Source organism: Onychomys torridus, chromosome 10 (genome assembly GCF_903995425.1).
Source record: "Onychomys torridus chromosome 10, mOncTor1.1, whole genome shotgun sequence".
NCBI lineage: Eukaryota > Metazoa > Chordata > Mammalia > Rodentia > Cricetidae > Onychomys > Onychomys torridus.
Window position 1 is genome coordinate 37315356 of NC_050452.1, and position 22643 is coordinate 37337998.

Below are 22643 nucleotides of genomic sequence, written 5' to 3' on the forward strand. Positions count from 1 at the left end.
GTGTGAAAGATGGCACTTTATTCCCAGTGAACAGTTAATCTTAAAATTTTTGTCTCTTAACATAGTAAATTTCCATTCCTTTATTTTTAATCAGTTTAGGTTCAGTTGGTTTACGAATACCAATTTTAAAGTTTCTGAAGAATTTCTAAGAGACAAAAGGATAGAGAGGGGACCAAATTTAAAAAAAAAAAAAATCACAGGGATTTGCCCCTAATAATCTATATGTAGTTTCTTTCATTTGAACTTAACCAGTTGGCCGTTGGGAGAAAAATTAGGTAATGAGTCGTTTTAGTTTTTCTCCCAGCTTGAGTGTAATAGGCATGCTCCAGGATCCCCACAGTTTGGGATGGTTTTCTTGTTTTTTTTCTTAGCATTTCTGGCCACTGCCTGTAAAAAGGTCAGATTTCTTCTAAATAGAGACCTTGGTGAGGAGCTGTCGTTGTTTTGTGCTTATGTTCATCTAACATGCATGTGCGGCATCTCATGTTTGTGTTTGCTGTCCCACGTTGCTTTATTTAGATGCCATCTAACAACAGTATCAGAAAACAAATAGAAACCCTGCAGGTGAGTGGTGGTGACGTCACCAAGGAAAGTATCGCTTTATTTCCTTTACGAGCAGCATTGGTTCTGTTCCTTGGCCCCTCGTTGCATTGCATGTCTCCAGTATGTGCACCCCAGCCTGCTTTGACTGTGCGTGGAAGAGCAGCCCGCAGAGGGGCGCCCCCTCCCGAAGATCGGCTGTTACTGCAGCCCCTCAAGAAGATGGGTTGTAGAGATGGGGATGACGGTGGAGACCTGACTCAGGTTACAGGTTTTACGACCATGTTTAGTTTACATTACCCAACTGTTCTAAATAAATATGTTTAAAAAAATTATGTATGCCAGCGAAATTAAGGAGATAATAGCTTGGGTTTTCCATATGGTTTTGGTGGATGGGCTTTTAAACTACTACCCTCTTGGTTTAGGTTTTCTAACAAAGCAATTTCTTTTAAAGTTCACGTTAGAAGGAAAAGGAATACACATGTTAAAGTGGTTGCTGTAAAGATCATAGTTGACTGATGTGCCAAAACTATGTAGCATATTAAAGTCCTGAGACTTATGTAATGGTGTGAATAATCTGACTTGTAAGAATTTTTCCTAGAGAATTAAACATCTTCACTTAAGGCCTAAATCAATTTAGGATATTTTTATTATTCCAGCGTAATACAGCAAAATTAATGAGTTAATTCCTTTCTATCTCCTTTCTCTCCTCCGCTCCCAGCATCATGATTTACTGTTGTGATTTATATAGTGCTCTACATTCTGTGGGTTTCCACAGACGTGCGCTGTTACAGAGCCATCACCGTGAAGCCCTTCAGAGGGTTTTCAGACTGAATTGTCCTCTCTGCTGTCTCTCTTCCTCTCTCTTCTTAATTTCTTGCTGACAGCATATTGTGAAATGATAGATTTAAAGGGTAGAAAGGAAAGTTGCATTTTATTGAAGATGTAATTACAAAAATTTGTTTATTAGCTTAGTAGTATTCATGAATTGCTTGTGACTTTGGTTACTTAAGTAGCAAACAGAAAGCTGCTGCCCCAGGGGAAGTATTTGAAGTTTGGGGTTACAATGGATCCTGCCATGGAGCAAGGGATTGTTATTGAGAGTATTTGCATTTTTCCAGGAGTCTGTCAGATTTTTATGTAGATATATGCAAAACCTCATCTGATCTCTAGTGGATAAGTCCATTACAAAACATCCTCTGTCTTTTTGGCATTGCTTTTAATTATTTGTAGAAGATGTCTGTTACTCTAAACCTTAGAACAGAACAGAACTGCTGAAGTAAACAAAGTATGTTTAAGAATTCTTGCTGGACATGGTATCACACACCTTTTATCCCAGCACTTGGGAGACAGAGACAAGTAGATCTCTGTGAGTTTAAGGTCAGCCTGGTCTCCATGGCTAGTGTGAGGCCAGCCAGGCAGGGCTATATAGTGAGACTCTGTCTTAAAGAGTACGTATGTAACTGCTTAACAATATAGATATACTCTAGAACAAATATTTAAACATACAGATTTTTTTTTTTAGTTGTCAATCAACAGATATCTAAGTGTTTCCTTCTATATTTTCAAAACTTACAATATCTCATTATATGGCTGTGGTCACTGCAACAGCTAGAGTGAAGAGAAAATTTATTTTCTCGTTGTACATCAGAAGGTAATTTAAACAACGTTCTGATTCTACATAAAAATTAGGACTAGTTCGCCTAATGCTGCGTGAACACTTCATGTGCGGCAGACACTCTTCCCAGTGCTCTGTAGGCTGCGATCTCCTTGACCTGTGAGGTAGATCCTGTCTTACCTCCAGTTAAAGATGAGGACATCACAGCACAGAAGACGTAATGAAAGAACATCCAGGGCTTGGGGTCAGAATCAGGCTCCCCAAAATGTGCTCACTAATATTTGGTATCATTTCACAAATTCAGCTGACTAATACTATTTGGTGTTTCCAACTTGATCTGCCCATGTGGGATCCAAATGAATTAAAGATGGGCGGTCCTTGGGTTTTGTCAGTATTGTGGTATGAACCATTTAATCAAGTAGTTCCATGATATGTCTGTCATTTTGAAATTGTTAGAAATGTTGATAGGATTCTAATATTTCATCTTATTTTAGGGCATAATGAAGGTTTTGGGCACTTTATTGATGGTTACCTTTGAGCTGTCTATACATCGCACAACTAAATACAGATTTACCTATTTAAACTTCTTAGGCTGGACAGAGCAGGGAGGGTGGGGGTTTTGAGTCACTGTCAGAGAATGTGTGTGCTCCTAAATGTTTGCCAATGTTTTTAATAAGTTTATTCTTGTTTTCTTTTGTTTTTCAACAGAATAAAGACCCTAAAATGTCTCGAGTCGCGCTGGAGTCCTTGTATAGACTGTTGTGGGTTTATGTAATTAGAATAAAATGTGAGAGCAATACTGTAACTCAGAGGTGAGTGCTGTGTCTTAAAGTGCATTTTAAATAAAGCTTTGGCAGGGTAGAGTATGGCTAAGAGACAAGCATGTGCTTAGCGTGTGTGGGGCTCCGAGCTCTACCCTCAGTTCTCAAAGAAATAAGTTACCATCACACCAATGGAATTTTACCAAAGCACTGTGGAGAGGAATCTGAATTGCCTTGACATAAGGAGCAGGAGGAACTCTTCACGAGTGTGGCTGCGTTTTTACGATCTCTGGGTCATTAAGTTGTCTTTTCGGCCAACAGTCGCCTGATGAGCATCGTGTCCGCACTTTTCCCAAAAGGCTCCCGCAGCGTGGTACCCCGTGACACCCCTCTCAACATATTTGTGAAGATCATCCAGTTCATTGCACAGGTGGGTGCTTCACCTCACTGGCCCTTTTGGACAGACTGGCAGGGGCAACCATTTTAATAAATGGAGCTTTTTATTTTCATATGCATTTTGAGGCATGTTTTCAAAAATATTAATATTGTTCAAGAGTGAAAAGTTAGTATGATTAGAAGGTTTTTTTAAAAAAAAATACAGCGTCCGCTGATGATGATTGTGCATGTGACAGAGGATGGAAGGAGCCACATAGGTGGACATACTTTTAATTGAGGGAAGGTTGAGAAAGTATGTGATAGTTCTAATAAAAGTGCCCCAGTAATCTTGGTTTGTGTGTGTGTTTGTGTGTACGTGCATGTGCCCTCATGTGTGCATGAAAACCAGAGATCGACGCCAAGCGTCTTGTATTGCTCTCCACTTTTGTTGAAACTTTAGTGTGTGTGTGTGTGTGTGTGTGTGTGTGTGTGTGTGTGTGTGTGTGTAATATGGCATGCCATGGTGATTAAAACACCACTGACCAAAATCAGCGTGGAGAAGAAAGAGTTTATTTCAAGTTAGAATTCTCAGGTCCTAGTCCATTGTCAATGGAAGTCAGAGCAGGAACTCAAGGTAGCAACCTGGAGGCATGAACTGCTGGAGAAGACAAGGATTGCTTACTCATTTGTCCAGCCAGCTTTCTTACAGCACCCGGGGATACCTGCCCAGAGGTGGTACCACTCATAGTGAGTTGGGTGCTCCCACATCAGTCAAGAAAATGCACCCCAGGCTTGCCCACAGACTAACCTGATGGGGGCATTTTCTCAACAAAGATTTCCTCTTCTAAAATGTCTCTGGCTCGTGTCAAGGTGACATAAAGCTGACCGTTACAGCACATTCACTTACCTGGCTTTCACCACTTACCTTTTGAGGCAGAGTCTCCATTGAACCCGAAACTACCTGATTGTCTAAACTGGTTTGCCAGTGAGCCCATGGGACCTTCCTGTCTGCCCTAGAGCATTGGGATTATAGGAACAAGCAAACCACATAGCAGTTTTTTATGTGGGTGCTGAGGATCTGAGCTCAAGGGCTCGAGTTGTGCAGAAAGCCCACTCAGCCGTCCCCAGAGCTCACAGTCTAGATTTGTAAGCACATAGGCTAGAAACTGCTATAGGCAAATCAAAAGGATCTCTTGAAGACTAGAGAGAGCTCACCAAATCACTTGCAGGATGGAACAAGTCAATTCTCATCTGGGCCGGGGAGAGTGTCAGGTTGTAAGGGAGCAGCCACTTCGATCAGAACTGAAGAGCTGTGAGATAGGAACCGCCTCTCTGAGGATGCTTGAGGACCATACTCTTTCTGCTGTGGCTCTGCAGCTCAAATGGAGGCCTTTCTCCCTCGTGTGAGAGGTGGCAACCTCCTCCTCTCCACCCCCTTTCTCCTGTGTCTGCTACTTCATAAGGCTTATGTCCCTTGGAGAGTTCCTGGGAAATGTAACTTCAGCTTCCTAGCCTCTGCAGAATAGGAAGTTTATTAGCAGGATATTAAATGGATTTTGTGTGAGCCAGGCCAAGGTCTCAGTCATGTCTCCCTTTGGAACATCAGTCTTATGAAATAAGTCCGTGTTCCCTCCCAACTCAGGGAAATGCTCATCTTGTGAATGAAGCCAGTTTGGTTGATCCTTAATCAAATCTTTTTAAGATTTTTTTTTATTTATGTATATGAGTGCTCTGTTTGCATGTATGCCTACATTCCCATTGCAGATGGTTGGGAGCCACCATGTAGTTGCTGGGAATTGAACTTGGGACCTCTGGAAGAGCAGCCCATGCTCTTAACCACTGAGCCATCTCTCCAGCTCCATCAAATTATTTTATTACAATGGGGGGGGGGCATTTAACTAAAGGGAATGCACGTCTATGATTGGAGCCCAGAAGAAATGATAATTTACTGAGTATGACTATGACAGAGATTGACAGAGCAAGTTTCGGTTTTGGTCCTGTGTTCAGAAAGCAATAATTTCTTTCCTTAGGAACGTTTGGATTTTGCAATGAAAGAAATAATATTTGATCTTCTCAGTGTTGGAAAATCTACCAAGACTTTCACCATCAACCCAGAGGTAAAAATAAGAGTTACGTTGTAGCAACAATGAAGTTCTCATGCTGGGGACAGAAGTCTTAGTCCCCTGGGGTGCTGTGTGGCCCGTGACGATCAGCAGTCTGCTTGGGGGGCAGCGATGGGACCTTTTCAAGTTTTGGAAACCACTTTAATGAAAACTAGATAAAAGAACCCATTAACCCACTTGCCCAAAGGCATGTGATCAGTGATGCTCCGAGGAAATGCCCAGAGTAACTCCACCACATGATGGAACTTTCTGCTTCCTTCTGGGTTTCTGTGAGTCTGTAACTGTGGTTCTGACCCTCTGATGTGTGAAGTAATGGAATGAATGCATCAGTACCCTGTCATATCTAAAAACGAGTGACACTTTAAAGCTCTATCTTATTTCCGTAGTAAACATAAATGGCCGTTGTGCATTGTTCTCGGGTCTGGTGTGCTGTGTTGCCACCCACTGGGATGCCTGTCCCTGCCTTAGTAATCCCTGGTGCAGGTCACGAGAGTGACATGCGGGCTGAGACAGTGGGGTGCAGATGGAGGGAGGCAGCAGCACACTTCCTGAACAAAAAAACAGAGAGGAGCAGTCAGGTCTGGGAGAAAGTGTCTAACTTGGCATGTTGGGACATCTAAGACGTCAGGCAGATCTTAAGGAATGCGTTCAGAGTGGGTGGCTAGGTACAAGTTTTTGGCCATCTGAAATGGGCAGTAAACGGCGCTGTATAAATCCGTACTTTCTGTGGGAGAGAATATGCAGATGACAGGGGCAACTCGGGAGGGGCCTCGAACATGAGGAGAGGTGACCCAGCCAGCAGGAACAGAGAAGTGGCAAGAAGAGGAAGGATTTTGGGAAAGAGTGCCTGCTGCTTCCTGTGCTGTAGAAAGCAAAGGAAGAGTCGGAATCGCCCCTGTTGAGGGAGAGATGCTTCAGAGAAGTGTTGTGAGGGATGTTTATCCCATTGAGAGACTTGAGACACATGCTCTGCTTCAGAGTGAAGGGGCATGGATGTATTTTCAATTGGAAGAGAAATATTGAGGATCAAAGAAAGAGAAGAGGTGGATGGAAGAGCCCATTGTCTTAGTCACTGCTCTATTTCTGTGATGAGACACCATGACCAAGGCAACTATAATAAGGAAACCATTTAACTGGGGGCTTGCTTACTATTTCAGAGATTTAATCCATTACCATCATGGCAGGGAGCAGGGAGCAGTAGCTAAGAGGTATATCCTGATTCTGAGGCAGAGTGAACGACTCCAGGCATGGCCTTTTGAAACCTCAAAGCCCACCCCCAGTGACACACCTCCTCCAACAAGGCCACACCTTCTAATCCTTCTAATCCTTTCAAATAGTGCCACTCTCTAGTGACTAGGCTTCAAATATATAAGCCTATGGGGGGCTATTTTCATTCAAACCTCCATATTCATGGAAATTCTACTAAGTACAGGAAGCTGTCACCCCTTGCACTGTGAGAAGACCAAAGGTTGTGTGTCTGTTAGTAGATTGGTGGGATTTGTGGGAAGAGGTGGTTGATATGGTTTCCTCCTGTGAAGACAAAAAAGCAATCTTTAGAGAGGGGAGGAGACTGAGAGAGTCATGGAAGCTGAGAAAGCACAGAGAGGTTCCCGACGAGTCTTGCAGACAAGGAGAGCCAGTTGACCCCAGAAGGACCCAGGTCCTGTCTGGGAATTAGAAACCACAGCAGACCCTGCTGCCTGGGCTGGTTCACAGCATCGGGCAGAAAGATTAGATCCCTCTGTCCTTGTCTCTCCCAGCCCCCTTGGCATATAAAGTGCATGGCCCTGATTTCTGCCTCTTGGGTCTGTTTTCTCTGAAGAGGATGAACATTGGCCTCCGTGTCTTCCTGGTCATCGCGGACAGCCTGCAGCAGAAGGATGGTGACCCTCCCATGCCCACCACGGGCGTCATTCTTCCCTCGGGAAACACCCTTCGCGTGAAGAAGATTTTCCTCAATAAAACCTTGACAGACGAAGAGGCAAAAGTCATAGGTGGGTGTTAAGCAGAATGAATACATTGCTTTTGTAACACTGTTTTGTGCAAGTCCGTAGTCTAAAGTGCACCCATTGCCAAGTGCGGATGCCAAGTGCGGATGTAGAGCAGTGATCTGGTGATGACGTTTTTGAGAATGCTGTTAGTATTCCTGTCGAGGGTCTTCTTGTTAAATGTGTTTTCTAGCGGGATACTGTTGTCTACGTTCTGTCCTTCAAAACTGAGTTTGAGTTCTCTATGTGATTTGAATGTGGTATCCTAAAGAGCATGTCACAGTTGGAACATCTCTTAATGTGATAGCAGCAAGCTTTCTTCAAAGCAATCTTGTGGACAGTTCCTGGCACTGTTGTGAGTGTGTGCTTTCTCTCTTAGGAATGTCGGTTTACTATCCTCAAGTAAGAAAAGCATTAGATAGCATTCTCCGGCATTTGGACAAAGAGGTTGGGAGACCAATGTGTATGACCAGCGTGCAGATGTCCAACAAGGAGCCCGAAGACATGATTACGTATGTACTAAGTGTATACTCTATTGCGATTTCAGTTTTCACAGAGCAGTCCAGATAGGTGGCTGGTCCTCGCTTACCTGTTTCTGTACATTTTCCCCTAGACCTCTCACATGTGGCCATTTGCTGTAGTTCATAATACAGAGAGATTCCTTCCACAAGCTCCATTTTCTTGTTTCATGTGATGCCGAGCTAGTGTAGATAATGAAAGTCTGATAATGAAGCCTACTTTCATATCACATTACCACAGATATGTATAGTACGGCTGGCTTAAATCTAACAAATGGTCCTACATACATATTCCTGCTTTAAAAAAAAAGAAAGGGAAAAGGGCCGGGAGTCCTGTAAACCTGGGCTCTTGGATCACTGTTCTAGGAACCAGAGGATACAGGGGAGTAATGTTTAGAAACAGCCCCATTTCACACCCCAGCCCCATGCTTGTTATTTCTCCATCATTTGTTCTCTGGATTGTCAGAAACTTCCTTTCCATCGGGTGGTATGCTCTGTGTTTGCTGGCAGGTGTCAATATTATCCATAAGGCGGATTTTAGATGTAAATGTGGGTCTGGGAATATCCCCTTGGATATTTTGTTCTCTGGGCTTACATGGCTGTTGTGTAATGTAGTGTCCTGAGAGTTTTCAAACGTGAAGAATTTAGGTGTTTGACTTCCTCGGAGACACCTTCCTCCTTTTCACCACAACCGCTCTTACATTAACGTCAACAAGTTTACACCCACTTCCTGCGATGGTCTTGTGAGAGGCTCAGGTGACTGCAGTCTGTCCCCTGGTCGGCCTGCTCTCCTGTGGCTCGCTCCTTTTACATTTCAACTTGAATTTCACTTCCCGTGATCTTTAACTATAGTCCCACAATAGACTTTCAGTGACCAAGAGAGACACAAGTTGGAAATAATTTATTACTTAGAGGTCTCAGAGACTACACAGAATTCCTGCAGGTCACACAGAGGTTAGGGAGTGTGTGTACCTAGACATGACCCAAGGCCCGTGTCTGTTGTTGCCTAAACAAATTTCCCATGTGGAGCCTTAATTGGCATGTTTTGAAGAAGCATTCACATGTTTCAGGTCACACTGTGGCTGAGAGACGGTCACTGTGGAATGTCTACATGCTGCATTTGGGCACGGGGGTCCAAAGGCCAGTCAAGTTGTAGCTAGCTGGTCCCATAGGGTAGCCTAGCCGGTCCCACATGGTGGTGGTAACACCTGGATTAATCACATCAGTAATTGGTGGTGACCAGACATCATCAGGGGACGCTGAGACATAACCTCATATTTAGAGAAGATTCTAGGACAACATGAGTTTGCTAAGGGTTTTTCCCCCCTCCACTCTCATCTTTGTTGGCCCCAGCCTCTCTTAATTGTCCATTTTAGTAAACATCACATATTGGGGACAAGCCGACCTCACAGCAGTCACATACTTGGCCATGGGTGTGAGCGAGCTAGGTAGCAGGTGCACACTGAGAAGTCAACAACAGTTTTGAAAGGCATGGTGTGTGCCTGGCCACCCATTTGGGTGCGCATCTGTTATTTATCCAGGGCCTTACAGACCAGAGAGCCAGCAGCAGCATTTGTACCATTATTGTTAATGTACAGTGGCCACACCTTCGACGATATATAAGGGACTTGTGTTATTTATCTGACCTGTGGTCACTCTAATCCATGTATTTTAAAGCCACACAAAGCGACAACTGTGTAAATATTTGTAACAGAGACTGACCCGGACTCTTAGAACTTCTTGATTCTTTTCTGCATGGGGATTATTATTTGAGCAACTAGAAACTAATGAGGATGAAGTATTTCCTGCAAATACAGATCAAGATGAAAACCAATGTATAGTGGTTAGACATTTCAAGTAAAATTGGTGAATAACTCTTAAGAAACTATGCTAGAGGAGGTGAGGATGTAGCTGAGTGGTAAAGCCCCTGCCTCGCATGAATAAGGCAGTGGATTTGGTCCTTAACATCCTCCCCACCATAGACACATAAATAGTAAAATTAAATTATATTAAACATCTGCTGTTCCGGAGGGTCCAGGATTTTAAAACATCAGTGTATTTAAATTGCATAAAATCTAAACATATATACATGTGTGTATCTCTTGAGGACAAGAAGAAATGATATGAATACTAACATACGAGAACATCTGATTATAGAACTAATGATTTTAGATATTTAATATATCAACACAACTTATATTAGTTACTTGTCTGGTTACTGTGACAAAATACCTGACCAGAACAGCTGGAGGAAGGTATGGTTTATTTGGGGCCACAGCTTTAGAGTGTGGTCCATTGTAGTTGGGAGGTTGAGGCAGCCGGTCACATTGTGTTCACAAACCGGGAGCAGAGAACAGTGTTTATGCTCAACTTGCCTTCTCTTTCCTCTGTAGTCCAGGACCCCAGGCCATGGACTAGTGCCTTCGACCTTCACAGTGTGTCTTCCTCCCTCAACTGACCAGCGTAGGCAATCCCTCAAGGCATGCCCAAAGCTTTCCTCCCACGTGTCCTGGAAAGTTAACAATCCATGTTAACCATCACACAGCTAGTTATAGTCGTAACTAGTATTTATGTTTGTAGATAGCTAACTTAACTATCAAACTGAATAAAATTTTAGGTATTTGAAATTATGAAGTTGCTATAGATTTCTCCTAATTAATGAAGATAATGATTAGCTGTCATTTCCCTGAACAGTCTCCATCTTTTCACTTATATGTTGGTGGGAACTAGCTGCTGGGTCTCTATGAATTCTCATGTGCACCCTTTCTGGACCCATTATTAGCCTTGGGTCTCACCTTCTGAAACATTTTCAAAGTGGATTTTTCTAGCCTATGTGATCTGCTTCTTATTCTGTTTTGTTTTGTTTGTAATACATTTTTCAGGGGGGAAAGAAAACCCAAAATCGATTTGTTTAGAACATGCATTGCTGCGATTCCAAGGCTGATTCCCGATGGCATGAGCAGAACTGACCTCATTGAGTTGTTAGCAAGGTGAGCGGCCTTCCTGTCTTGGTGTGTTCACCACAGACGCAGTTTTGAACCATCTGATTTCCCTCTCTTAATTCTCATTGTTTATTTTTTATTTTATTTTATTTTATTGGAGCTGAGGCTCGAACCCAGGGCCTTGCGCTTGCTAGGCAAGTGCTCTACCACTGAGCTAAATCCCCAACCCTTCTCATGGTTTATTATCCGCACTCAAATCTTTAACTTCTAACGTTCTTCCACATCTTTCTCTAATCTCTATTTTCCAATACCCTGTCTAGTAGTAGTTCATTGACTTTTATATGACAGATATCCCTTACATACGGGCCTCACTGATGTTTACTTCTGTGGGCGTTCCATCGGTATCTGAGGTGGTGACCAAAACCCACTTAATATGTTCTGCTATAGGAGAGCCTCCTAAGTTAAGTATTCTCTTGCTCTGTTAGGCACAGTGTAGTTCTCTAAAGTGAATTAGCAAGCACACTTAGATGATGTTTCCTAGCCCAATTCTAAGTCAAGATGGCAGCCCCGCAAGGCTCTGCTGTGTGGATGCCATTGGGGATCGTGCAGTTAGGGGTCAGCAGGCTTTCTCCACGAAAGACCAGGCAGTAAATATTTCAAGACTTTGCAGACCATGCCAGAGTCCAGTGGTTCTCAACCTGTGGGTCTCAACCCCTTTGTCAGGGTTGACTGACCCTTTCACAGAGATGGCCTGTGACCATCAGAAAACACAGATATTGACATTATGATTCCTAACAATAGCAAAATTCCAGTGATGAAGTAGCAACAAAAATAAGTTTATGGTTGGGGGTCACCACGGCATGAGGAACTGTATTCAAGGGTCACAGCATGAGGAAGGCTGAGGACATCTGCCACAGTCTGTCTCATGTCTGTGTTCTCACTGTGGCATTACTGAAGCACCCAGACCATACTGCAGGCGTGACCATGACTGGGCATCTGCCTGGAGTTAGCCCAGAACCACAGTTGGCTAGCCACACCCTGCTGGGAAACCAGGCAAAGTGACTGTTACCGCCCGTGAATGCTCCGCTGTGTTGAACACTGTTTACTGGTTGCTGGGCACTCACCATATTGTGTAAATAGTGACTAGATTTCTATAGCGACCTGTTCCAGCCCTGGGCGAAAACACCTGGCATTTCACAGGCAGGCTCGCGCCTCCCTCAAGTGTTGGGACTACGGATGGAGTGGTATTTGTCTCCTGTAAGGAGACTGGGGCGTCTTTGAAACTGCACTTTTACGTAACCTCTTTCTCTTCCTATTCAGCCTCTGCATTGTTGCTTTGGGGCACTGAGTTGAACCTAAAGTCTTGCGCATGTTAGGCAAGTACTCTATAGCTGCTAAGCTGCATCCCAAACCTTTTGTTTAATATACATCATACATACCTGCATTTATATGCTTTATTTTTAAATAGGGTCTCTCCTCACAACGCCGTCCAGGTTGGCCATCTATATGCCAGGAAGGCCTGAACCTGGGAATCTTCTTGCTTCCGGCCTCAGTCTCCTGAGTGCCTGGAATTGGCTGTTTATGCCAATGGGCTCAGCTCTGCTCCCTCTTAAGTTTTTTCATTGTAATTTTTAAATGTATCATTATTATATGTGCATGTGTATGATGGGGGCGCACATGCCATGCCAGTGTCGAGTTCAGAAGAGAACTTCGTAACTGGAGTTGGGCCTCTACTTCCCTTCATGTGGGCTCTGGGGATTGAACTGAGGTCCTCAGACTTGTGCCGCAGACTCCTTTCCCCTCTGTGCCATCTCCCAGCCCTTTTCTCTTTGTTTTTGCCACAAGTCAGATGGCAGAGCTGTATTGTGTTGCCACAACCTCCCAGCACTGAGAATTAAGAGGTGGAGGCTAGACTGAGTTACACAGTGAGACCCTGTCTCCAAAATAAAATAGATAAACTGAAAACAGTGCAGAATTAGGAAGCTGGCTCCCCGTTAGGAACCGGAAGTGTTAACCGCACCAGCCTTCCTTAGGAGAGCAGAGAGCAGTTGCAGGCAGATCAGTTCTCACTGGTCCCACCTCAGCTTCGCCTGACCTCCGTCTTGGTGGAAGGTGATCCCACAAGATGAATCTCCTGTACCGGCCCTCTCATCTCCCCAGAGTGAAGCTGCACCTGAGCGGGTCAGGGCTTGGGAGCCTGCAAGGACAGAGCCAGCCTCTGAGCAGTGAATAGCAGTTTAATTGCTGCTCGCCTGACATCCTTCCCCTATAGTTGCCATTTGTAATTAATTTACCTCGGTGGCCAGAAGAGTCTAGAATATGTTGGTTTGGAATTCTAATGTCTGACTCTCCCTTACTCAAAAATAAGGCAAGCCAGCAAAGAATCGTCAACAAAAAAGGGCATACTGTAAATGAATAGATCTCTTTGAAGTCCCCAGGGATAATAATCCCTGACTTTAATTAGCCAGGTCGCATTGTTTTCTCCTCTACACAAGGAGTCATTAACTCAGGCACATAGGTTCTGAGTCACTCTGACTGGGGTGAGATACTTACAGTCATGGATTTAAAGGCTGTGGAAAGAACTAGCGTTGGAGGGTGCTGTCACTATGTTTCCCACGGTATTTTCCCTGATGTCACCACCAGAGAGGGCACACTGGACTGGAGAGGTGTAGCCCTACCATGTTGAGTTGTGGTCCGCTGTAGCCACCTCCACAGCGGCTGCACAGCTTGCTACCAACACCCTTACAGCTGCCGTGGATGTCTAGTTAGCTTAGCGAAGACCAAATCTGAGATTGGCCAACCGTGATGCCTCCCTTCTTAACCACACGACGCCCCATCTCTCATTGTGGAGCACATTGTCTTCCCATGCATACACATAGAGTGTGCTTTTTAATTGCCTGTTGCTTTGGGTCATTTCTTTTTTTTTCTTCTTCTTCTTCTTCTTCTTCTTCTTCTTCTTCTTCTTCTTCTTCTTCTTCTTCTTCTTCTTTTTTTTTTAAATGTGCATTGGCATTTTGCCTGCATGTATGTCTGTGTGAGGGTGCCAGTTCCTGGAGTCAGAGATAGTTGTGAGCTGCCATGTGGGTGCTGGGATTTGAACCTGGGTCCTCTGGGAGAGCAGCTGGTGCTCTTAACCCCTGAGCCATCTCTCCAGCTCGGCTTTGGGTCATTTCTAACATTAATGCATTTGCTTGTGTTGCCACCCACTGAAATAGTCTTCAACTCGGGGTCAGGAGCTTGTTGTATTCATGTGGTGACATATGTCACAGCTTAAGGACTGCGTCCCTTTTTAATTTTATCAATCATTTTCTCATATTTTTTGTTAAAAATCTTATAACTGAAATTATGATCATTGTATTGAAGTCTTTAAAAAGTAATAATTCTGATTTATTGAGCCCCGAGCTCTTTTGAGCCTGATGGGTTGTTGACCCATTATTTTATTTCCACCGTGTAGACCTTTTCTTACATTACTCCTAAATTTGACTCCATTCTCACCATCAGGAATTATTTCTGTTGATTCCATCTAGATAATTACCTTTGTAACTAGCTATTTATATTCATCTACAACCTTAAATGCCTATAAGAGATGGTTGAGATTAGTCATGTCCTCTCTAGTAATGGTAAATGACTGAAAAGGTCTAAGTTATTGCTAAAATCCTGTGCAGTTGGACCAATTTTTATTGATTATAGGAGAGCACTGGAAAGTATGTTAAGGATTGATGAAGTATGAAATGGATTTCTGATGTCATTGTGGGAGTCCATTTTCAGTTTCCTCGTGGCCTTACCCAGCAGGTCTTCATAGAGAGGATGATTGGACCATGGGCCTGAGTGTAGGTGGTCTGCACTTGGCTGTGCTGGAAGGAGGTCTTTTGCTCCACTCCCTTGGCATTTCTATAAATACCCTGGGGCAGAGACACTCGGGGCCCGTTGGAATAGGTTCCGGGCCCTCTTGAGGCTACCCTGTATTTTCTATTTGTTTCTCTCCCTTCTAAATCCTTCTATCTAATATTTCCTGCTGCTCACACTCAAGAGCACTGTAGGGAATTGGGGGTGGGGGGTTGTTACCAACACCCTCACAGCTGCCTGTCTATTGAATTCAAGCCTCACTGTCTTGAACTTCTGCACAAACATCAGCGAATGGGAATTGAGTCCCATGAAATTTAAACTATAGACTAGCACAAGAGAGATTATAGCATGGCCAAGTGAACATCAGCCCTGACTTCTTATCCTCACGGAGCATTTGAAGGGATGTATCAAATATTTTAGTTTTAAGTTTTAGAACATAGACTCATGTTCAGCTACCTTCGCTTTAAGTGTTGATGACAGCAGCTTGTTTGGTTTCGGGACTTGCTAACGGGATTCTGTTCTTGGTAGGCTCACGGTCCACATGGATGAAGAGCTGCGGGCACTGGCTTTCAACACTCTCCAGGCGCTAATGCTTGATTTTCCAGATTGGCGGGAGGACGTTCTTTCAGGATTTGTATATTTTATTGTTCGTGAAGTGACAGATGTCCACCCCACCCTTCTTGATAATGCTGTAAAGATGTTGGTACAATTGATAAATCAGTGGAAACAGGCAGCTCAGATGTATAACAAGACCCAGGACTCCCAGGTACTACACGTTCCCATCTTTTCTGTGTGTGATCAGTAGTCAATGACTGATTGTGACGCTAACTGACATAGATTGGCTCTCAAGCTCTACAATTGTTACTGGTTGTAATGACATTCTGTTGATGGTAATCCTTTGTGCTGGTCTTTCTCCTCATTCATGTGTTGGATACCAAGTGCTTGTGTCTAACCTTTAGCTGCCTTCAAGTTTGGTAACAGGTTATGTTTTATCGAGTACAGGGCTTGTAGGGTAATTTTCCCGTTTCCAACATTTCAAAGCTTATATATGAAACCTTTGGTAGTCTGTCGCTTGGATTGATTGATTTAGCAAAGGCCCCAGTTTCTTGAGTGCACAGGTCTGTGTTCCTTCACCATACAAGGTGCACATGCGGTTGCCTTCTAACACTTCCAAGACTGTAGAACCCTAGAAGCTTGAACTGGACCATCTAGCCGCCCTAGGGTCTTTATGAGCATACAGATCTCACACTGAGTACACCTGCTTCCGACAAGCTTCCAGGCGATGCTGTGTACCTTAGATATGAAAGCCTGCACTTACATAGGAAAGATGCAGACCAGTCTCTCATTGCCCATTTGTAAGCATTATACTGATAGTGGTTACGTGATGGTTGCAAGGTCACAAGGGAGTCAGGGTGACAAGTTGGGCACATCCTATTTAGACTGCCATTGGGACACTTTATTTTCTGCATACTATTACTCTATTTTCTCATGTGCTGATATGGATCAGTTGAACTCTGAACCTCATTGCTCCTACAAGGGCTCTACCACTGAGATATACACCAAGAACTGTTTTTACTTATCCTCAGACCAGGTCTCACTACGTTGCCCAAGCTAGCCTTGAAATCACTCTACATCCTGAGCTGGCCTGAAACTTGTACCCTTCTTGCTTCAGCCTCCTGAGTTGCTGAGATGACAGGCTTATACCACCAGCCCCAGTCCACACTGTTGCATTTTAATGAAGTTAAATGCTGTTTAAATCCCTTGAACCAAGGCAGCCCTGTTACCATAATGCTTGTAATCGGCTTTACTGGTTACTGTCTCTTTTCTGAATTCACGTATCTTTTAAAATTTTATTTGTTTTTAACTTAATTTTTTTTTTTTCAAGCATGGTATCGCTAATGGAGGTCATCACCCCCCTCCTCTGGAAAGAAACCCATATTCCACTGTGTTCCATGTGGTCGAAGGCTTTGCACTGGTCATCCTCTGTAGCAGCCGGCCCGCCACCAGAAGACTAGCTGTCAGTGTCCTTAGAGAAATACGGGCTTTGTTTGCACTTTTGGAGGTCCCTAAGGTAAGGCTTAGGTGGTTCATGGAGTCATCTCACGAACGTGTTTAAGACTATCCTTCTGCCTGTCTGTACTCCATGCAGCTTGCTTACAGCTCTGTGCCTGACGCCAAGCCACCCTACTCCCCACCCCACCAACCCTGCTCCCTGGTTCTTCACAAGGCCGTGCGCTGGGACTCTACTCGGCCTCACTTCCTATTGCCTGCTTTTCTTAGGCACTCCCCCCTTGTTCAGATGCATGGTCTCCTCTCTTTCACAGGGTGATGATGAGCTAGCCATAGATGTGATGGACAGGCTGAGCCCCTCCATTCTTGAGAGCTTCATACATCTCACGGGGGCTGATCAGGTAACTGCAGGAATTTCTTCTCAATCTTATTTGGGGACCTAAGGCAGGTGAATACAGGGGTGTCTGTGTGTGTGTGTGTGTGTGTGTGTGTGTGTGTGTGTGTACACATAAATGTATCTCCTTAACAAATGTAGTTAGTTAGAAAGTATTTCTCAAACATATAACATGTGTCAAAGTCACATGCTTATGCTGTGACTAGTTCATGTCGCCATAAAAATAAGTCAATCTTGGTAAAATTCTAGCCTTGCTGATCTAACATTTCCCTTCAATGTGATGTCATTGGTTCATCACCTGCTTAGTGGTTACAATCTTGGGAAGAAATACTCTTCGATCAAAGGGGAAGAAACACACTTGGCTTTTTCAGTGAATATTTTTATCTGCTTTATGAAATTAAGTAAATAGTATGTTAAAATGTAGAGAAACATTTTATCAGCAAACAATTAAAAAAATTGATGGTTTTTATTTTTTTCTCCTCTCCACCACTCCCCCCCCCCCTCCTTTCTCTGTCCTCTATTTTCTGTGCTTGGGCTTGAACCCAGGGCCACATCCAGCCCAACTCAGGCAAAGTTCTTTTAGTCTTATGGAGTGTGAGTAGATGGAGAGGAAAGTCAAGTCAGTACTCCAAGGTTGATGTAGGAACAACTGTGTCATTTACTACATGAATTTTAATTCTCCTATTTTGGATTACATGGGTGAAAGATTTATTTGCCTTCTGTTCAACACCTGGTTCTTATAACTCATCTGTTATACACAACCATAGACAGGTAATAATAAAATTTTATAAGCCTAAGACATTTAAAATGTATACAGTTAAAAGAATTGTTTTATATCATTAACTGTATATTATGGTAACCAATAGAGTAATAAGTGACTTCATGCCTCAAACAGTACTTTTTAAATAAAATGAAAAAAGTATTAATTTTTTTAAAGATATTAATTTCTTTAAGAATCTGAATGTTAGGGAACAAATATTTAAGATTGTGTATCTTAGAATGTGAGACATTCCAGGCTGTTCCATTTCATCAGGGTGAAAGTTAGTGGTTTTTATTTTATTTCTAAAAAGTTCTATGGACCTATGAAAGTTGAGCATCCACATAGGAATTACTTAAGCTGTGGATCTTAACCTTTTTGGTCCACACAGCCTTTTGAGAATAATGAAAGCTACAACTTGTGTCTCTTGAGAATAAACTCATGGGAATGTCAGAAATTCACTACTTTCTCAAATCTACCTTCAGCCACACTCTATATCTTACTTTCCAAAAAATACTGATCGTTCACTTCGGGCATAAAGCACCCCTCATATATAAAAACTTTGAAAGTTACTCAAATATAGATAATCATTTACTCTCTTTCTAGACTACTTTGCTGTATTGCCCCAGCTCAGTAGATCTGCAGACATTAGCAGAATGGAACTCTTCTCCCATCAGCCACCAGTTCGATGTGATCAGTCCCTCACACATTTGGATATTTGCACATGTGACCCAAGGTCAAGACCCATGGATTATAAGTCTCTCCAGTTTTCTAAAGCAAGAAAATCTTCCTAAGCACTGCTCCACAGCCGTGAGCTATGCGTGGATGTTTGCCTACACGAGGCTGCAGCTCTTGTCCCCCCAAGTTGATGTAAAGTAAGTCCTTTGCGTAGAGCGCATTTTAAAGTGGATGGTCAGCTTTCGAGATGCATGCTTTTGAAAAGTGACACACACTGGAAATTCTATACGTTGTGTGCTGTACTATATTGCTCTCTTATAGAGGGGGAGAGAGACACAGAGAATGTAGATTAACAGAGATCTGTTTTATCTATTCCTGCTGACAGGATAGGCATCTAATGCTTTATTTATTTCTCTTTGGGCCCTCCAGAAAAACTGAATGCTTGCAATAAAAACTTCATGCTAATGATCTCCCTTAAATCGGTAGACAACGTGACATTAGTTACATAAAACTTTCAAAATGCTTTCTGCCATTGATAGTTGCTAAGGAGGAAGAGTCACTGTTTTTGAGGGTGTGGCCGCAAGCACTTGGCCCGTGTCCTGGCAGATGGCCACTGAAGAGCGGCACAAATTGGATGGGGGGGTTATTAATTACAGGGGGAATAAAGACAACAGTGTGGTAGTTGGATGGAGGTAAATGATGAATAAATATGAACAAAATACGTATTTTCAAACAAAAGGTATTATTTAAACAAAACACGTGTGGTTTCTGCCCCCTTTTCCATAAATCTATTTATTATTTTTTCATTTTTCTTTTTCAGTAGCCCCATCAATGCGAAGAAGGTGAACACCACTGCGAGCAGTGACTCCTACATTGGGCTGTGGAGAAACTACCTAATTCTCTGCTGCAGTGCAGCAGCCTCCCCGACCCCGTCCCCCTCCCCCTCAGCCTCCACGGGCCCCATGAGATGCTCTCCTCCTGAGACGCTGGCGTCCACCCCTGACAGCGGTTACAGCATCGACGCCAAGGTGGGTCTTCCTCACCCTCCGGAGTGTCTCAGTGACTCTGAGGAAGGGACATTTTAGATTTCTCCTCTTGGAAAACAAAATAGAGAGGTTGAAGAGTATATCGCTCATGTCACTGGGGAGAAAAAAACCATCTTGGAAAATTCTATTGTTATTTTTGTGGATTCCTAGTCAGAATTAAGAATAGATTTTCCACTGGGCAGAAGCGACCGTGTACATAAAAATAGCATACTGAAAATTTTAAAGGAAATAACGTGTTTCCCCTTACTTTGCTTCCCAAGCCTGTATACTTCCCATTGCCAGTAGGAGTCATTGATTCCTGGGTTGATTGGTTTTATGGGATAAGTCTCACGTATAACCCAGGCCTGCTTAGAACTCACTGTGTACCCTGGGCTGGCTCAAACTTCCAGCAATCCTCTTCCCTCCCCCGTCCTGGGATTACAGGGGTGAACTGCTCCCAAAGTCATCGTCTAATAATTAAATGCTCTCACAAAGTTTGCCTAACTCACGCAGTAACATAACAGATACTTGAGAAGAACTGCTAAATAGGCTTTCTGATGGGACAGAAGACGTCATGGTGTGGTTGGGGGAAACCTAAGACTGGGGCGTCAGAATTTTGTTTTTCTTGTGTTTATGGATCAAAAGATAGAAGACATCTGATGGATCCATGGACTGTTATATGGTGGTGAATCTCTAAACAACCAAGTTCTGTGAATGAACTTGGCAGTAAATCATCCGACGAGTCCTTTAGCTTTTCTGGGTTACGTGTGATGAAAGTGAGTTTTGAAGCAGCCTTTGTTTGCCCCAAAAGTGCCATTTACTCTATTGTATTTGACCAAAGATTGTTAAATGTCAAGTTATTTGGTTGAGTATCTAGTTGTAAGTAAGTAGCAATTCTTATTTTTCCCCCCTCAGATTATTGGCATCCCATCCCCTTCATCCTTGTTCAAGCACATAGTTCCAATGATGCGCTCCGAGAGCATGGAAGTCACAGAGTCCCTTGTTCTAGGTCTTGGCAGGACCAACCCAGGAGCCTTTAGGTAATTCTCTTCTTACGTTTTTCCATGTGCTGGAGTAACGAGTGTGCTCATCAGAGAGGTGGAGTGGAGTGGAGTCCAGTCTTTAGCACATAGTTGCATACCAGCTCTGACCTCTCTCTCCACTTAGTCCATGTATTCAGCCATCCCTTTCTCATCTGTACTGAGCAAATTCAAACTTTGTTTTCTCCACAAAATTGTTCTCCGGATAGCAACATTTGTATGTAAATGATCAAATCATGGGTGGATTTTTGTTTCCGTGGGCTTTTCATTTTGTTTGCAGTCCTATGCGATGAGCACATTTTCAATTTAAATCAAAATGTAAACCAGGTTCTGTCTAATCTTCTGTTACTACAAATACTGGCTCAGTAAACAACTGTGTGTGTTAATCAGTTGCCTTTGCATCTGACTGTCTCCCTAGAAAATCAGGCTAGCCTGCTGTATGGCAGGATGTCATTGACTCGTTAGTGGCGTGCTAGTCAGTGTAAAAGGAAGAAGGAGAGCATTTTACACATAACCATGTTTCAACTCCATAAAATATACACAGTTCACAAAACAGTGGAATAGAAGTGTCAATGTTATTTTTCTCTATAATTTTGCAGTTTCTAAATGTTTAATTAGATGACTGTTTTATAGTCAAAATGAAGCATTTGAAACAGTAGACTTAGGGTTGATACTTACCAGTTTCTGCTGTTTCAGTATGTATTTGCGAATGTCAGATTCTACCTACTTAGCTGTCGGCACAAAGAATATATACCATTTCTCTTTTAGGGAACTCATAGAGGAGTTACACCCCATAATTAAAGAAGCACTTGAAAGAAGGCCAGAGGTAAGCCATTATGTAGATTCCCATCATTAAGTATTTATGTGGTAAATCTTGTCCTGATGTACCCCTAAAAAGGTAGAAATTCAGATGCAAAAGGCTGATGTGTTTTCTTGTTGTTATTGTTTGTTTTGTTTTTGTTTTGCTTCATTTCTGTTTGCTTGCTTGCTTGCTTTTGCTCTATAGTGGCCCAGCATTGTCTGGAACTTACTATGTGGACGAGGCCAGCCTTAATCTCAAGAAATCCATTTGCCTGTGCCTCAGGAGTTCTGGATTTGAAGGCACAAGCCCCCATGCCCAGCTGCCTGGTGTATTTTAAACTTGGCTTACCCCGTGCAGATTCTCTTGCCCAGTACAGCACAAGCAGAAACCCAGGGTGTAAAGCAGTTGGAAGGTCACTGTAACATGAAGGAGAGCAGGACATAGGCTCTGCACCGAGTTGGCAGGCTTTCTGAGAATGGCCACACAGTAAATGCCTTCAGTTTTTCCAGCCTCGCCGTCTCTGCGGCAGCTACTTGGTTGCCTTTGAAGCATGAACACATCCGTAGACTACTGTCAGCAATCAACCCTGTCTGCTCCCCAGCAAACTTTGCTTAACAGCAACCAGAGGTCCCGTTCAATGGCCCTGCTTCTCAAATCTCACATCTACAGATCTGAAACATCCAGAAACAGTAGGCTTTTAGGAGCCAAGGAGTGTGTAAACTAATTACATCTGTTTGCTGTTAACACGTGGATGTGAGCTTATAGAAAATGTGTCAAATAAAGAAGTGCTGATACCTGAGCTGGGCTTGGGGACATTTTTCCTAATGGACAAAGGCACTCACTGTAGGCAGAAAAAATATTTGACAGTATTATGAAAATATCCGGAAATTGTTTTTTTTTCTGCATAATTCCATTATGAGTGAAAGAAGTTAACTATTGGGCTGTCTAGCTCAGTTCGAAGTAGTTCATGAAAGTGGCCTGGTTCCCAGTCTGTCCTGTAGCCTGGTGGCTCTGGCATGACAGTGACCTCTGAGAATTATACAAAGATCTTGCTAAAATTTAGCTGCGAGGCCTGTCCAGGGAGAATCCCTGGAGCGGCGTCTAACATCAATTTCTGCGAAGCAACTTACAGGCCTATAGATCCCTGTGGAAGATCTCTGCTGTGAATGCTGGGGTGGTGAGCTCCCCCGAGAGGGAGTTAGTGACGGCTACTGTCCTGTACAGAG

At 43.3% G+C, this 22643-nt stretch overlaps 1 protein-coding gene across 12 annotated transcripts in view; it reads left to right on the forward strand.

The window, feature by feature from the left end:
* The window catches only part of Fryl (FRY like transcription coactivator), a 242924-nt gene that overhangs the window by 151902 nt on the left and 68379 nt on the right, over nucleotides 1-22643 (forward strand). For all 12 annotated transcript variants that reach the window (XM_036201449.1, XM_036201445.1, XM_036201447.1 and 9 more), the window contains 13 exons: nucleotides 2867-2970; nucleotides 3241-3349; nucleotides 5325-5411; nucleotides 7240-7411; nucleotides 7785-7917; nucleotides 10806-10913; nucleotides 15240-15477; nucleotides 16597-16782; nucleotides 17036-17122; nucleotides 18479-18747; nucleotides 19371-19578; nucleotides 20491-20615; nucleotides 21384-21441. In XM_036201449.1, coding sequence (XP_036057342.1) covers nucleotides 2867-2970; nucleotides 3241-3349; nucleotides 5325-5411; nucleotides 7240-7411; nucleotides 7785-7917; nucleotides 10806-10913; nucleotides 15240-15477; nucleotides 16597-16782; nucleotides 17036-17122; nucleotides 18479-18747; nucleotides 19371-19578; nucleotides 20491-20615; nucleotides 21384-21441 — 1884 coding nt within the window. The remainder of the gene's footprint in view (nucleotides 1-2866; nucleotides 2971-3240; nucleotides 3350-5324; nucleotides 5412-7239; nucleotides 7412-7784; nucleotides 7918-10805; nucleotides 10914-15239; nucleotides 15478-16596; nucleotides 16783-17035; nucleotides 17123-18478; nucleotides 18748-19370; nucleotides 19579-20490; nucleotides 20616-21383; nucleotides 21442-22643) is intronic.